Source organism: Silene latifolia, chromosome 2, assembly GCF_048544455.1.
Source record: "Silene latifolia isolate original U9 population chromosome 2, ASM4854445v1, whole genome shotgun sequence".
NCBI classification, from domain to species: domain Eukaryota; kingdom Viridiplantae; phylum Streptophyta; class Magnoliopsida; order Caryophyllales; family Caryophyllaceae; genus Silene; species Silene latifolia.
In genome coordinates this window covers 163,158,698-163,175,112 of record NC_133527.1, presented here as the reverse complement: position 1 = coordinate 163,175,112, position 16,415 = coordinate 163,158,698, and the positions used below count along the sequence as shown (strand labels likewise).

The 16,415-nt window shown below is 40.3% G+C and overlaps 1 protein-coding gene across 1 annotated transcript; it reads right to left on the bottom strand.

Annotated features, from left to right (window-relative positions):
- Nucleotides 1-1,018: 1,018 nt before the first annotated feature.
- On the bottom strand, nucleotides 1,019-4,493 carry LOC141641547 (uncharacterized). The gene is made up of 5 exons (XM_074450204.1): nucleotides 3,670-4,493; nucleotides 2,519-3,590; nucleotides 2,316-2,404; nucleotides 1,618-2,210; nucleotides 1,019-1,521 (listed from the first exon to the last, which is right to left on the bottom strand). The coding sequence occupies exons 1-5, from the start codon at nucleotides 4,491-4,493 to the stop codon at nucleotides 1,019-1,021; spliced, it is 3,081 nt and encodes a 1,026-aa protein (XP_074306305.1).
- Nucleotides 4,494-16,415: the final 11,922 nt, after the last annotated feature.

The following is a 16,415-nucleotide window of genomic DNA, read 5'->3' as shown; positions in this document are numbered from 1 at the left end:
AAGTATATATATAAATTGCAGGACGACTTGTCAGACCTGAGTTTGAGGGTTTAAAGGAGTAGGAAGTTGATGGGGTGTTTGTACGGTAGGAGACTATGGTGGTGAGGTAGATGATTATATAATCAAGGATAAAGGTTGGATAGTTGTTGAGATAAATTTTATTGATGGACTTAATGTTCGTTATTTGGGGTGATAACCACGAGAGGAAATGAATTGTTACATTTAGAGATGATGGTAGGAGAGTAGTCACACGAAGAATGGTGGCTGATACGTGCATTTTATATAGTCTTTTTAGGCCTTTTTATGCACGTATTTCTATGCTATTATCGTAGTTTATGCTACGAAATGCCCCGAATATGTTTTTTTTTGGTGGAAGTGTAAGTAATATTAATATCAAGAAAAGCCTACAAAGAGGCATCACGTCACCAGTTACAACCCATTCTAACATTTGTATCCTACCCTATCTGAAATAGAGTAAACCAGCAAACAACCATTACAACTATTACATCAGTACTACCAATCAACTGAAGCAAGGCAACTACATTACATTAGACCACGCTGCTGACACCATTCAATCTCCTCCCTTTTAAGAATACCAGTATCACTACCCAGTAGCCTGAGTCTGCATTCCGTTTTAATCCTTGAAATGATAGAGGCAGGGCAACGTACATAACCTTCTATCCTGCAAGTATTCCTAGCATACTAGATATGACAATAAACAGCAGTGACTAAAGAACTGAGTACAAGCCTGATGAAGCCAGAAAATTTCTTCAGTTTTAGCATAGAAACTGCAGTTATCTGACCTGAAAAGTGAACATTGAGCCAGAGAGATAATTGGGCAAAACAGAGTTTTGTATAGCAGCAATCATGGAACAGATGGTAATGAGATTCATCTTGAGTACCACACGGGAAGCAAGAAGATTGTTGAGTGATACCCATCTTGACCAACCTATCTAAGGTAAGTAATCTGCCATGGTAAATGAACCACATAATAAAAGAGTGCCTTGGAGTGTTAAATCTATTCCAAACACTCTTTGCCCAAGCCACCATATTCCTTCCCTTTGCAAAGAGTAGACCAAGCTACTAAAGGAGCCTTGGAGTAGCCCTCACCACCTTCCCAAAGGAAATTTCTACATAAAGCCTTGATTCTGTCTATAACCCCCATAGGCAAAATAAAAATTTGAGACCAGTAGTTATGAATAGTAGCTAGTACAGATTTTACTAGAACAAGTCTTCCCGAGTAAGAAATTTTCCTCTTATTCCAACCCCTAATTCTGAGCAACATCCTATCAACAAGCACATTACAATCCAATTTAGTTAGTCTCTTGTGAGAGATCTGAACACCTAAATACTTGAATGGGAGAGTGCCCTTTTTGAAACCAGTATACTTCAAGATATCATCTTCAACACCAGGTGTGAGACCATTCAAAATAATATCAGACTTTTCATTACTGATTTGCAAACCAGAAGCACTAGAAAAACAATGAAATACTTCCATGAAAGTCATAACAGAATTGATATCTCCACGACAAAAAAGAAGCAGGTCGTCAGCAAACATGAGATGAGACAGTTTGAGACTCTTACAAAGGGGATGAAATTTAAATCATGGGTACTCACAAGCTTCGTTCAACAATCTACTGAGGTACTCCATGCATAAAGTAAATAAAAGTGGAGATAAGGGATCACCTTGTCGTAATCCACGTTTACCAGGGAAGAAACCATGGGATTGGCCATTAAGCACAATGGAGTAAGAAGTAGTAGTAATGCAGTTCATGAGCCACTGGATAAATTTCGGAGGGAAATTTAAACTTTGGAGCATTTGGTGAACAAACTTCCATTCAATGGAATCATATGCCTTTCTAAGATCCACCTTCAACATACAACGAGGAGACATAGATTTTCTAGTATACAGCCTTACCAAATCCTGGCTGATAAGGATGTTCCCCATTATGCTCCTCCCCTTAATAAAAGCAGATTGAGAAGAATTGATAAGATTAGGAAGGATGGCTGCCAATCTATTACAGAGTAGTTTGGAGATAACCTTGTAAAGTGTATTACAACAGGCTATTGGCCTGAACTCCTTAACAGAAATAGGGTTCTCTGTCTTAGGAATCAATACAAGGTTAGTATTGTTCAACTGTTTCAGCATCTGACCAGAGAGGAAAAAATCTCTAATAGCTTTGCAAATATCTGACTGAATGATTCTCCAACTAGTTTTAAAAAAACAACTAGTATAGCCATCAGGTCCTGGGCTTTTATCATCAGGGATAGAGAAGACCACTTGTTTAATCTCATCAGGAGAGGGAACCTAACACAGAGTATCCCAATCAGCATTCTCAACTTTAGGCCCTTTCTCAGCAATATGGGGATAAAAACCAGTAGTAACTGCATTTGATCCAAGGAGCTGCTCATAAAAGGTCACAAAAGCTTAGATAATATCATCAGTTTTAGTACAAATCCTGCCCATAGGATCCTCCACTCTCAACACTTTATTCTGAATTTGTCTACTCTTAATAACTTTGTGGAACATGGCAGAGTTGGTATCTCCATCTTTTGCCCATTGGCACTTAGATTTCTGCCTCAAATAATCATCACGGGCTTGAGCCAACAGTAAGTAACTCTCCTTAGCTTGGTATTCAATATCCATGAGAGTTAAGTCCCTAGGATTAGCTTGCAGGTTTCTTTGGCACTCCAAAAGGATAGTATAGGCTATCTCAGCATTTCTTTCAACATCAGAAAACAAATTTCTATTCAGAATTTTGAATTCAGGTTTGAGCAACTTCATCTTCTGCACCACCCTGAACATAAGAGAACCATGAATATACACACTCCAGTTCTTCTTCACAATGTCATGAAAATCAGGCACCCTACTCCACATGTTAAAAAATTTAAAAGGTTTCCTTCGAGGAATATTGTCAGCTTCACAAGAAATGGCACAGGGGCAGTGATCAAAAGACCCCTCAGGAGCAAAATGTGCAAAATAATCAGGCCATACATCAAGCCAAGCAGTGTTGACAACAACCCTATCTATTCTGCTAAACACTCTAGTCTCACTTGGGTGCTTATTAGTCCAAGTGAAAAAAGCACCAGTAGTCTTCATATCATGCAACTCACACTCATCCAGGACCTCTTGAAAAGGTAACATTTCAGCATCCTTGACAGGCTTCCCAACTCTCTCACTGGAGTACTTGACATTATTGAAGTCACCAAGTACCACCCAGGGATCATTAATACTCCAACTCTTAAGGGCATTCCAGAGAGGTACTCTCTCCTCAATTTTATTAAAACCATAAACAAAAGTAGCATAGAATATATGATTCCCAACTTTATCCTTAACCTTGAGATGAATATATTGAGAATCCATCTCAATTATATCCACCTTAACATATTGATTTTTCCACAACACCCAAATCCTACCACCAGCATGATAATTATGATTAGTTACAAAATCCCAGCCATTACACATGTTATTAGCAACATTATTCAGAGAACCAGGTTTGACCCTGGTCTCTAGGAGCCCAAATAATACCACCTCAGACTGATGTAAATACCATTTCACGTCTCTTTGCTTGGTGTCACTATTCAAGCCCCTAATATTCCACATACCAAATTTAAGCATGAAGGGTAGAGGACTCCCCCCCCCCCCCCTTATCAACCATTACTGCAGACTTAGTCAATTCAGCATTAATGCTTGTCACAAAATCACCATCCTTGCCTCCTGGTATCCTAGACTCATGCCTAGTCATTCTAGTCAAAATTCTTGCTGGAGTGAACATGGAGATCTGAGGGATATTTGCAGGAGTGTTTGCTGGGGTAATAACACCTTCAGACCTATTCTCAGGACCTCCACCACCTTGTCTGGGAGATTTGAGAACAGGATACTCTTTAGGGTCAAGATTAACCACAGCATCAGGCTTCTTCCTCCACACCTGTTTTGGAGCTGGGATTGATGAGCCATTTGCAGGCTTCATATACACCTTAGCTCTCCCCCTACACATATTAGTGCTATGACCAATACCCTTGCATTTTTGACAAGTGATAGGAAGCCAGTCATATTCAAGTAAAACAGTGACCTCTTGCCCATTTTCATCATCAAAACGAATCCTATCAGGGAAATGCTGATCAACTTCCACCTCAACCATAACCTTGGCATAACCCAAGAGAAGCTTATCCAAAGTACGATCATCCACTCTAACAAATTTCCCAACCAAGGAAGCCAACTTCTCAAGACATTTAACCCCCCAAAACTTTAGGTCAAGACCCACTAATTTCACCCAAATTGGAACAGTTTTGACTGACATCTTAGTGATTTTGACATTTGGTTCCCAGCACCTAAGGATAATTGGCTTACCATCAAACAAAAACATTCCCTGTGCTAACACTAGCCATTTATGTTCCTCTTTAGCAAAACGCACAACAAATAATCCATTTGGTAGGAAAGAGACCAAAGAGATCTCATAATTCTGCCAAATACGATGGAGATACCCTTCCATCGCCTCCTATGGAGGATTTGCACCCATCACATAACCATAAACCGCTAAATTCCGGTACTCGATTTCATCTTTCACATCATCCATAGTGAGTTTTAGAGCATTACCTTTGGTGGGACTGTCCAGTTCCTCATCCTCCACAATCGGGGTAAGTGTTGAATCATTCTTCAATTTAGATGAGACCTTTGTCCATTCCTTCTCGTCATTACTCATGACAGCTTCACACTCAGATTGCGAATATCCTGCTTTCGCAAGCATATTCGCAACCTCAAGTCGGATTTTCGCAATTTCAGCCGCACGATCTGCAGAAGATTCAGAAGAACTAGGTTTCGATAAAATTCCAGTATCCTGTATATTCTGATCAAAATTGGTATTATTTGGTATATTACTATTTGTTGTATAATTTTGTGTTTCTGTGTTATTATTAGTATTAGTTGATGATTTATTATTGTTATGTGAATTAGTTTTAGTAGAAGAGGATTGAGAATTCTTCGCCATTGTATTTTTAGTAGTATTATTGGAAATATTTTTAGTAGAAGAAGATTGAGAGGTTGATGTTATCTTCGCCATTGCTGAAAGATCAAAGAAACCCTAGAAACGAGAAAATCGCCTTCTCTCTCTAGCTTTCTCTCTCTTCATCTCTATATAATCAAAAATCTGCCCCGAATATGTTACTTTGGTGTGTTTTGCTCTATTTGCAGGAATGGACCAAAAAGTAATGAAATCAAGCCATTTACCGTCCGTTTTGCATGCATTTGGAGGAAGAGTGAATTTGGAGCGGAAATATTATTGTCTCGGGATGCGTGAAGCTATTTCGAGAGCTAAAAGGACAAGTCATAGCTGAACTAACAAGATTTTGTAGCTGCTGAAGTCAAGATTTACTCGATCGAGCACTTTACTAGTCGATCGAGTGGATTTAGATCAAATAATAGTTCGATCGAGTGCTTTATATGGTCGATCGAACAGTTGCTATTTAGTGTTTACTCGATCGAGTGGTACTTTTAGTCGATCGAACGGTTTGAGCTCGGATTTGCTCGATCGAGTGGTTCTAAATCACTCGATCGAGTGGATTCTCTTATGGGCTTGGGCTTTTAGTTTTAATCCGTCATTAGGTTAACTAATAAGCCTATTTTTTCTTATAAAAGGGAAGGTAGGACGTCATTTGTATCTCTCCCAGATACGACACACGTTACTTTTTCCTATGCTTTACTGTTGGATATCACTTTGTTCTTTTTCGAATCCTTACTCTGTAACTTTCTCTTTTCCCTTTACTCTCCTTATTTAATGTTTATTGTTCTTGCTTTCTTTATTCTTGTTCTTTATTTAATTATGTTTAGCTAATTACCCTGCTAGGATTAGGTGATTCAATGGACTAATGTTAAATTGCTTATTAGGTTTATAGGTTGTCGTTGTTGTTTTAGTCCATGTTGTTAATCGCTGCTATAATTGTATCCTGCTAGTTGAATCGATGCAATTAGCCTTTTAATTTTGATAAGCCTTGACCTAGACCGAAAGGTTGGAAGGGGTGAGACCCGCAGTGAACAATAGGATGCCTTAGTGAGGGCGAAAGTTAAGCTAATGGCATTTTAGGGCGAATTGAGACCGAAAGGAGATATTCATTGCCCCTTAGACCGACACATCGACTGATCTGTGACCTTAACTGCGATTGACTAACGTTCATTGATGACCCGAAATCCTAGTCCTCTCCCCCTTGCTTGTTAATTCCTCTCATTTCTATTTCTCTTGCTTTATCTTATTTAGTTTAGTCAAACAACTCAAAACCCCCAACTTGTGACATAGACAGACCGAATAGACAAGTAGATAGTGACCGCCTCCCTGTGGAGATCGACCCTACTTACCACTGACTTCTGTTAGTAGTACTTAGGTATTTATTTTTGGTACTAAACGACGGTATCAGTGGCGTCGTAGTGTTGTCACTAGTGGTTGAAGATGATGTTACATAGGGAAGTTAGTTGTTCTAAAGGGGTTGATTTTGTGAAGACTGATTGGTATGTATGGTCATGAGGGAGTATAAGATGTGGATATAGGAGGTGTTTGCTAGTAGTTGGGTACTGACGGTATGGTTACACTTGTCAGAAAATGGTAGTTATGTGAATGGGAGAATGTGTTAAGAGGGGCATACGAGTTAAGCACGGGCGAGAGGTAACCTTATCAGGTGGTAACTTACGTAATCAGGATTGGCTAGTTACATTCAATTATGGGTCAATGATATGTGTAAATGTTGGTGTGAGGTTCTGACCTCATGAGTCATGGTATGGATAATATTTGTAAGGTTGGTATCCGTGATTCCGTGTAATATGTTGCGTCGTGACCTAGTAGAGCGGTTTTAATAAAGTCATCTGGTCAAGGAAATTGTACTGGGTCAATGTTATGAGATTGTAAAAGTTGCGATGACTATCGATGTGGTTGTTGTGCACTGGGCACAGTAATTCGTATTGTGATACGAGTATTTTCGTATTGTCATAGATTGTTGTTTGTTTATTGTTGTTTCCTGTCAGTGTCGGTCGGGGCATATAGACCGTTGTTTTGTTTCCCGATGTTTCTTACCAGTGTCGCCTTGGGAGTGAGAATAGAGTATGATATGAAAGAGAGTTGGGTATGGTTCTGTTGTTGTCATGGTATAGTAATATTTTGTTAATGGGACACAGTTGTGAGAGGTTGTTAGAGTACTTTTAATCTTGTTTTAGATAAGGCGTTGGTGGACGTAGTTGTGGCAAGAGAATTGTAGAACATGTGTGGTATTGAACTGGAACTACAGGTGGTTTATAATCCCTTTTATTAGGACTCAGTATCATGTTAAGTTATGGGTGAGTTTTGTGGTAATAAAACAAATGAACTTGAGAAGCTTATGTGAGTGTGTGTAACAGTTGTGGATCGTGAGTTATGATTGTGGAGATGAGTGTATATATATATATATATATATATATATATATATATATATATATATATATATAAGTATGTCGTTTTGCAGCAATGTTGAAGAGTTGGGGTAGTGGTTATGCTGAGGATTTTATGGTATAGAGTATATGGAGTGCAGAATGAATTGAGGTATGAGGACTGTTAGAGAAAGAGAGCTCTGGATATAGGAATGGTTGTAGGTGTTGAGGTTATAGTGGGTTATTGTTGTCATACGGTAGTAATGAGGATTATGGAAGGTATACCAAAGGATCTAGTATTAGTGAGTTACGAGGACGTAACATTTATCTTAAGAGGAGTAGGATGCGACAAGAGAGTTTGATGGTCATACAGGTTGCAATTGGAAGTTTGAGTGTTGGTGTAGAATAAGGATGGATTTGTGTGATGGTAGATTTTATTACAGGTAATGGCAGTGCTCGTAATAGTATGATGTTTAGGAGGGTGAGTAAACTTCGATAGTGTTAACGGATTATGTGATGATGTTTATGTGTGTGAGTAAACTTCAAGGACGAAGTTCGTTTTAAGGGTGGTAGAATGTAACATTCCGTTGTGGTGGTTGATCTTGTCTGGTGGATTGTCTTGGTATTGAGTTTGTTGGTGAGCGTTATGGAAGTAAGACAGAGTTGGCAACATTTATGTTGTGGATATTCGATAGTACTATGGAGTTAGTATTAAGAGACTATGTTGTAGTTGGGACGATATCGTGAGCCATGGTGTGGAAGTAAGCGTGGTTAGTAGACTTAGTGTTAGGTGTCCATGTTTTATAGGTTGGGATGGAACTTCGGGGACGAAGTGCTTTTTAAGGGGGGAAGACTGTAATACTACGGTTTTCTAAGTGGGTTACTCGGCCGAATATGGCTTACTCAGCCAAGTAAGTGTGTCGTGTGTTTCTGGACAGTTTATAGCCCAGGAATACTCGGCCGAGTATGGGAATACTCGACCGAGTAGAGGATACTCGGCCGAGTATATTCTATACTCGACCGAGTATCCGGTCTGACGGGTTTATTTCCGCGGTTTGGTTAAGGTGATTAGGGATTATTATAATTACTTTTACAGTTTCTAAATCAATTTACCAAAATCAACGAGGCTCATATCTCTCTAATCACCTTAATCACTCTCAAGGCTAATTGATCGATTGCAAGTCTATACTTCCGTCTCTTGTCTCGATTTCTTTGATAAGTCTCTGGTTCTTTGTGATCAGCTAATAGGTTGTCTTTTAGGGTTTGGCCCTAATTATTGTTTTGGGTTAATTTGGGGGTTTAGGGTTTTGGTCATCGTATGTACTGTTGATTGTTAATTATCGTGTTTTAGGTGATTATGTGTTACTCCTTGTGCATTTCTATGATTGGCTGCGGCATAACAGATTATGAGAAGGCAGGGTTTCCCTACTCAGTTCCTGTTTAATTAATTTGAGATTATGTTGTATTGTGTACGATTATTTGTCTGTTGATCATTGTTGGAGTGTTGGTGTGGTGTTGGTGTTGGTGTTGTGATGATTTTGGCGGAGTCACTTGTGGGAGTGGCTTCACACTTAGTTCGCCCTCCGTGGAACCCGCCACGAGAGGGGATGTGCACATTAAGGGACAGGGATATCGCTCATTGATGAGCGGGGCTCAGGTGGGGATTGGCTGCGGTCCCCCACTTGCGGCGAGGATTACCTGTTGCGATGGGTAATCTGGCAGGGCTATACACTTCGGTGTGTAGTCGGTTACTGTGTGATATCGGGAGACCGGAGGTGGATGATGATCAGCTGGTTACCTTTTGTACTTATCTTACTTTGATTATTCAGTAACTGACCCCGTTGTTTTATAAAATCTGTGGTGATCTATTCGGGGATGGTGAGCAGATCGTGACAGGTGATGAAGTTCTCTAGCTATGGGCAGTCATGGGGAGTCATCACTCGAGTCTAGCTTCCGCTGTCAAGAGACTTAGCTTTCATTTCTAGTTGTTAAACTTTCACAGTTGTACTTTGGTTTTGGTTTTGGTTTTGGAGAACGTGTAAACTTTAATCATTTATACTTTAATAATTGTGTTTGGATTGTTAACTTTGATATACTGAACTCGGGCAACCGAGACGGTGACTGTCTCTCATGCTAGGGTGGTCCTGGTAAGGCACCTTGGTATGTGGGGGTGTCACAGAAGGTGTCTCATCCTACGAGAAATTTGGAGTCCTGGATTGCTTGTCATCCTACAATGCAATCCTAGGTAGGCCATGGATCCATAATGTCAAGGTTGTACCATCAACCTATCATCAATGTATCAAGGTACCAGCAGACTGGGGCATAGCGACAATCAAAGGAGAACACAAAGCAGCCCAAGAATGCTATAGAGCGGCCTTGAAGCCTTCCAAGGCAGGTAAGTCTCTTGCATAGCAATTACCGTACCCTGTCAGGAGCACTTATGTGGAATCTTCCAGGATGGAAACAGATCAGGTAATCCTAGACCCTGCGTATCCTGATAGGTGTGTTCTAGTAGGGTCTGACGCCCCAGACTGTGTCAGGCCAAAACTGGTAAAGTTTCTTAAGAATAAATCATCTTGGTTTGCTTGGTCTCATTTTCATATGACTGGAATTAGTGCTGATATAATTACACATAAACTTAACATTGATCAATATTTTAAGCCTATGCAATAGAAAAGACGAAAATTTACACCTGAAAGAAATGCAATAATTAATGAAGACGTGGAAAAACTTCTGGATATGGGAATGATCAGGAAAGTAATGTACCCTGAATGGTTAGCTAACGTGGTTGTTGTGCAGAAAAAGAATGGTAAATGGAGAGTTTGTGTAGATTATACTGACCTGAATAAAGCCTGTCCTAAGGATCCGTTTCCCCTACCACATATGGATGTCATGGTAGATTCCACGGCGGGGCACGAGTTGGTGACATTCATGGATGCTTCCAGTGGATTCAATCACATAAAGATGTACCCTGCTAACCAGGAAAGTACTGCATTCATTACAGACCGGGGCATATACTGTTACACAACCATGCCTTTCGGCCTGAAGAATGCAGGGGCAACGTACCAGCGCCTGGTCAATATGATGTTCAAAGACCAAATAGAATATATCGTGGAAGTCTATATAGATGACATGGTAGTAAAATCCAAAAATGCGGAAGATCATCTGGAGCACTTGGAAATAGCATTTCGGATATTGGAAAAATACAACTTGAAACTCAACCCTGGAAAGTGCCATTTCAGAGTCTCTACAGGTAAGTTCCTTGGATACATGGTGATAAAAAGAGGCATAGAGGCCAGCCCTGAACAGATAAAAGTTATCCTAGAACTTCAGTCACCCAAGTCTGTCAAGGACATTTAAAAATTGACAGGCCAGGTAGCTGTATGAACCGGTTCATATCAAGATCCTCTGAAAGGTGTAAAACATTTTACAACCTGCTCAGAAAAAATAAACAGTTCCATTGGACACCTGAGCATGAAGCAGCCTTTCAGGACTTAAAATTCTACCTGTCATCTCCACCTTTACTAGCTAAACCAGAGAAGGGAGAACCCCTGTCAGTATATCTATCTGTCACTGACACAGCAGTAAGTGCAGTCCTGGTAAAGGAACAAGAAGACCAGCAACATCTTGTCTATTATGTAAGTAAAAGCCTGTTAGGTGCTGAAATGAGGTATGAATTACTTAAAAGATATGTTTTAGCTTTAATTATGTCATGTACTAAGCTGCGTCCTTATTTCGAGTGTCACCCTATCATAGTCAGGACCAACCTACCCATAAAATTTGTCCTGCGCATGCCTGAATTGTCTGATAGAATGGCCAAATGGTCAGTCCAGCTCAGTACATATGATATTACCTTTGAACCCAGGACATCGATTAAATCACAGGCCTTAGCAGACTTTGTGGCTGATTTCAGCCCTAACCTAGAATCTGACCTGAAAAAAAAAGTTAACCAGTTAGAAAATAAAATCCCAAACCAAGAGTGGACTTTGTTCATAGATGGAGCATCTAATGCTAGGGGACAGGGTTAGGACTATTGCTAAAATCGCCACAGGGGGACATGATAGCTCAGGTTGTAAGCTATGAGTTCAAAGCTACCAATAATAAAGCAGAATCTGAAGCCTTGATAGCAGGCATAAAGGTATGTCTAGACCTCGGTGTTCAAAACTTAAAGATAAAAACAGATTCACTTTTAATTGCTAATCAAATAAAGGGAACTTATACGGCGAAAGATGCAAGAATGATTTCATATTTAGAATATGCAAAAAACCTTACCGCTAAGTTTGCTTTATTTGACATAGATCAAATACCAAGAGACCCGAATACCCAGGCTGATGCTTTGGCCAGCCTAGGTTCAAATTTTACCCCCGCAGTTTTTGATAAAATACCAATTGTTCACTTATTAGAGCCAGCTATCAGTAAAGCTGAACAAGTCAACCCTGTCAATCAAGATAATAATTCTTGGACAAAACCTTATTATGATTGGTTCCTCCAAGGAATATTACCTCAGCGCAGGCATGAAGCAAGGGCTTTTAGAATCAGAACTTCAACCTATTCTATTATCAATAACACTTTATTTAAGAGATCGCAGGCTGGACCATATTTGAGATGCTTAGAGCCTGATGAAGCTAAACAAGTACTGCAAGAAATACACGATGGACATTATGACAACCATAAAGGAGGAAAGAGCCTAGCAAGTAAAGTACTCAGGACAGGCTACTATTGGCCAACACTGAGGGCTGACTACTTGGAATATTGTTCAAAATGTGAAGCCTGTCAAATTCATGCACCAATAATTCACCAGTCGTCTGAACTACTTCAATCAATCTCTGCACCCTGGCTGTTCATGAAGTGGGGCATTGATATTGTAGGAAAGCTACCTGCAGCTCCAGGACAGAAAGTATTCATGTTAGCCACGACTGACTACTTTTCCAAGTGGATCGAGGTCGGCTCTTTAAAGCAAGTAACTGAAAAGGAAGTCCTATCCTTTATCAGAACAAATATTATTTGCAGATATAGAGTCCCATCAGAGATAGTGTGTGATAACGGCACCCAATTTATGGGGACAAAGACTAAAGCATTTTGCCAAGAGTGGAACATCAACCTGGTTACATCCACCCCTTGATATCCAAAAGCTAATGGTCGGGCTGAATCAAGCAACAAGGTAGTCATAAGCTGCTTAAAAAAGAAACTGAAGAGAAGACGAGACAGATGGGCTAAAGAACTTCCATTAGTGATATGGGCAGACATGACAACTCCAAAGACATCTACAGGCCAAACACCCTATTCTTTGGTGTATGGTTGTGAAGCTGTCATCTCTGTAGAAGTCTGAGTGCCAACATCAAGATATAGCCTGAAAATGTTGAAGCAAACAGCAGCCTGATGCAAGACAACCTAGTCCTGGCAGAAGAACTAAGAGATGCTGCCAAAATCAGGATGGCATCATATTAAAAAGCGATGGCCAGAACTTATAATAAAAATGTCAAAATTAGGGTCTTCAAGGAAGGAGACCTTGTCTTACGAAAAGTTTTCCCAAATAAGAAAGAAAAATCAGCAGGTAAACTAGCCCCCACATGGGAAGGCCCCTATTTAATTGACTCTGTTGTTGGACAAAGAGCATACAGGCTCCAAACATTAGATGGAGAAATGATCCCAAGATCCTGGAATGTAACTCATTTGAAATTGTTCCATGTATAAATCCTATTATGGCCTGATCAAGTAAAGATTACATCTTTACTATCAGTGTTTTAGCCTGACATGCTACCTGGAAACTTATGTGTCTCACATGTTCTATGTGCAATCCATGTCTATATATGCAACTAACCCAATTTCTCTTATTTTACTTGAATCCTAAACAATTATACATGATAAAATGATTATATGCATAAACATTCAGGATTGAGGGCTACTCTACTGCACATTAGACTTCTTATTTATGTACTTTTTAAATTTTTTGCACCACGCTGTGCCTGGCGAAGTTGGTAACCATCACCGGATACGGTGAATAGCAGGACCAATCAGGCATGAAATAATTGCCTGACCTGATTATTTGCTGCATACATCTACAATCGGCTGGACGCAGCAAGACGGTGCAAGGGTGTTTTATCCCGACCATCAATCTAAATGCCCTCTCGACAGGCCGAGTACCAAGCCCTCCAGTCAGGCAGGGGACATAAGCCCTCCTGGCAGGCCGGTTTTCCCACTCATTCAACCGCTATGGTAAAAATTATATGTAGTTGAATGGCTTACGTTGGCTTTAATCACAAGACATGGAAAAAAAACTGAAAAAACAGGTTAACAGGTTCAGAAATTTAACAGGTTGACAGGTCTGAAGAAATAAAGCTTGCAGGTTTAAGGAAATTCTGGACGAAGGAAAATCAAAAACAGGAAACAATAAGACATCAAGAAATAAATAAAGTGAGCCAACAAGGAAGGCCACTACAATCATATTTATATAAAGCCCTTACCCCCTGGGGCAAAGGCACCAAAATAATTTTCAAGGCCAGGGATAACCTCCCTGACCAGCCAAACACAGAAAAAACAGAAAATTGAAATTGTCTTTCCAGGGACATCCCTCCTGGATGGGCCAATACCATCAAGAAAAATATAAAATTACTGCTCCCCCGTGGAGACAGCATCTAGGGCTGTTCAAAAAGTGAACCGACCCGGCAAACCGGACCGGACTTTTTTACCATCGGGTCGGTCTCTGGTTTTTGATATAGCGGATTCCGGTCTCCGGTCCTGGCCGGTCTAAAACCGGAGAAAATCGGACCAAAACCGGAGTACCGGCTAATGGGCAGTTGTATTCGTAAAAGGCGGTTGGGGCCTAAAGGGAAGTGTTGGGACTCAAAAAAATAAATAAAGAAATGAATGAGTCAAAGCATGTTTGACAGTTGGCTGCACGCATGACGTTTTATAGACTAGGTTGTACTTTTGATACTTTTTATAAACGTATATACGGAGTATATTCTCAGTCCTATAAATATTCTTATTTCCTTTGTTACCACTTATTATCTATTTATCCTCATCTTTTTCTCCTATTTTCCAAAGTTTCTATATTATCTGATATTTCTTTCCAAAATTTATGTCCCAAAATTTGAGTCTTATACGGTTGTATATTTTCACTTTAGCTTTATATTGGGTTTTTTAAGTAGTTTATTATTTTATTCTATACTTGTTTTCATTCTATATCAATCTTATTTGGTAATTTTGGATTACTTGTTTCTTCTTTATATTAATTTTATAAATGTGAAGCACCATCATGGCAAATGGAGAATGTGACATATCACACATGTTGATGAAAAGTTTATAGTTTCATAAGAAGTTGCAGACTGGAGATCTATTAAAGAACGGAATATTAGATTCTTATTGAGTAGTTTAAGCAAAATTTACAAATTTGAAACGTGTATTGTATTTAGTTTTAATGGTTGGGACTTATCTAAGATTGTGATTTTATTTTTCCCGTGTTTTTGAATGACCAATTGATTATAGAAATAGACGGCTATAAGTCTATAACTGCAGACTCCGGCCAAAATACTTAAGGTCTGTCCGGTCCGGTCCGGGGTTTTGGACCGCAAATCCGGGCCGGTCCGGGTCCGGTCTTATACTGAGAGGTTCGGTCTCTGGGTTGCGATTTTTTAGTCATCTGGTCTCCGGTCCAAGGCGGTCCAGTCCAGTTCGGTCCGATTTTGGACCGTTGAACACCCCTAACAGCATCAACACTACCATCTTTGGCCTGATCAGCCCCAGCATCCGGCTCCTCATCAGCATCAACATCTTGCTCCCCTAGAGAGTCGACCTCTTGTTCATTACCCATATTGTGCAAGTCAGGATACTTAGAAGCAGCAAAAGTCATCTCAGCTTCGGGGTTCCAATTTGCCCTGGCCTGCACAGGCTCCGACATAGCAGCCACTTTCCCCTTGATATAGAAGTACAGGGAAGCATCGTCAAGCTTGAACTCCAAATCATCCCTCTCCAGAGTAAGCTCCCATTCCCGACTGTGCCTCCTCCCGCAGGCCGCTTACTCGAGCTAGCCTCGCCTTGGCGTCCCCTCTCACCCGCACCTTTGCCAAGTTATCAGTCCCTATAACCAGATCAGCCCGAGTGAAATCCAAATCAGACTTTAGCTTATCATAATCAGTTCTCATAAGATCAATCCTGGCCACCAAAGAGGTAGCCTGGTAAGCATTATGGAGACAAGCGGTAGCACCCTGAACAGAAACAGAAATAGTATAAATATTATACTATAATAAAGAACCTCAAAAAAAAAAAATATATATATATATAAGCAAATAAGAACATATATGTACCTCTCTCACAGCAGCCAAGGCACCTGCCAAAAGGCTGACAGCATGATCTACTGAAGCAACTGCCTGTGTAGCAGTCTCAATAGGATCAAGGGTAAGCATAACATCAGATTTGGAAGTGGCATAATCACTGATTTTTACCCTGGCAGCCTCCAAATTATCCACCCTGGCTCGCACCTCCCTGACTGGGGCAGATAAATCAACTTCCTCCACTTTCCTCTTTTGGGCTGCTGAACTTGTTTCAGCAGGACCAACAGAAGCAGGAGAGACCTTGGGGTAGCAGGCAACTCAGTTAAATCAATGACAGGCCCAGTATCGCCACCCCCTTGAGAACTCTCCTCTTTGACCTTGGCCAACCTGGCAGAAAGATCAGCCATGCCACACCTAGCAAGGCGAGTGGATGATCTCGTGGCTATAACACGAGACACTATATTAGCAATAAAGACAGGCTGTCATGAGAAGGCCAAAATAAAAAGAAAAACAAAACAAAAATAGAGAACAAAAAGACTTACTGCCTGAAGTAGAAGCACTAACAGCCTTTGAAGGCCTTGGCACTCTAGCAGCACCTTCAGTCTTCAGGCAACGGAAAGATGACCAGCCCCAAAATAGAGAGGCCAAATCCTCTCCAATTGAGGAATTGAGAGGAAAGCAGAGATGCTTGCAGTAGGATACTCAATTTCATTAGACCAATCGTCAACTACAAACAAGAGAGGTATAAGTCATTT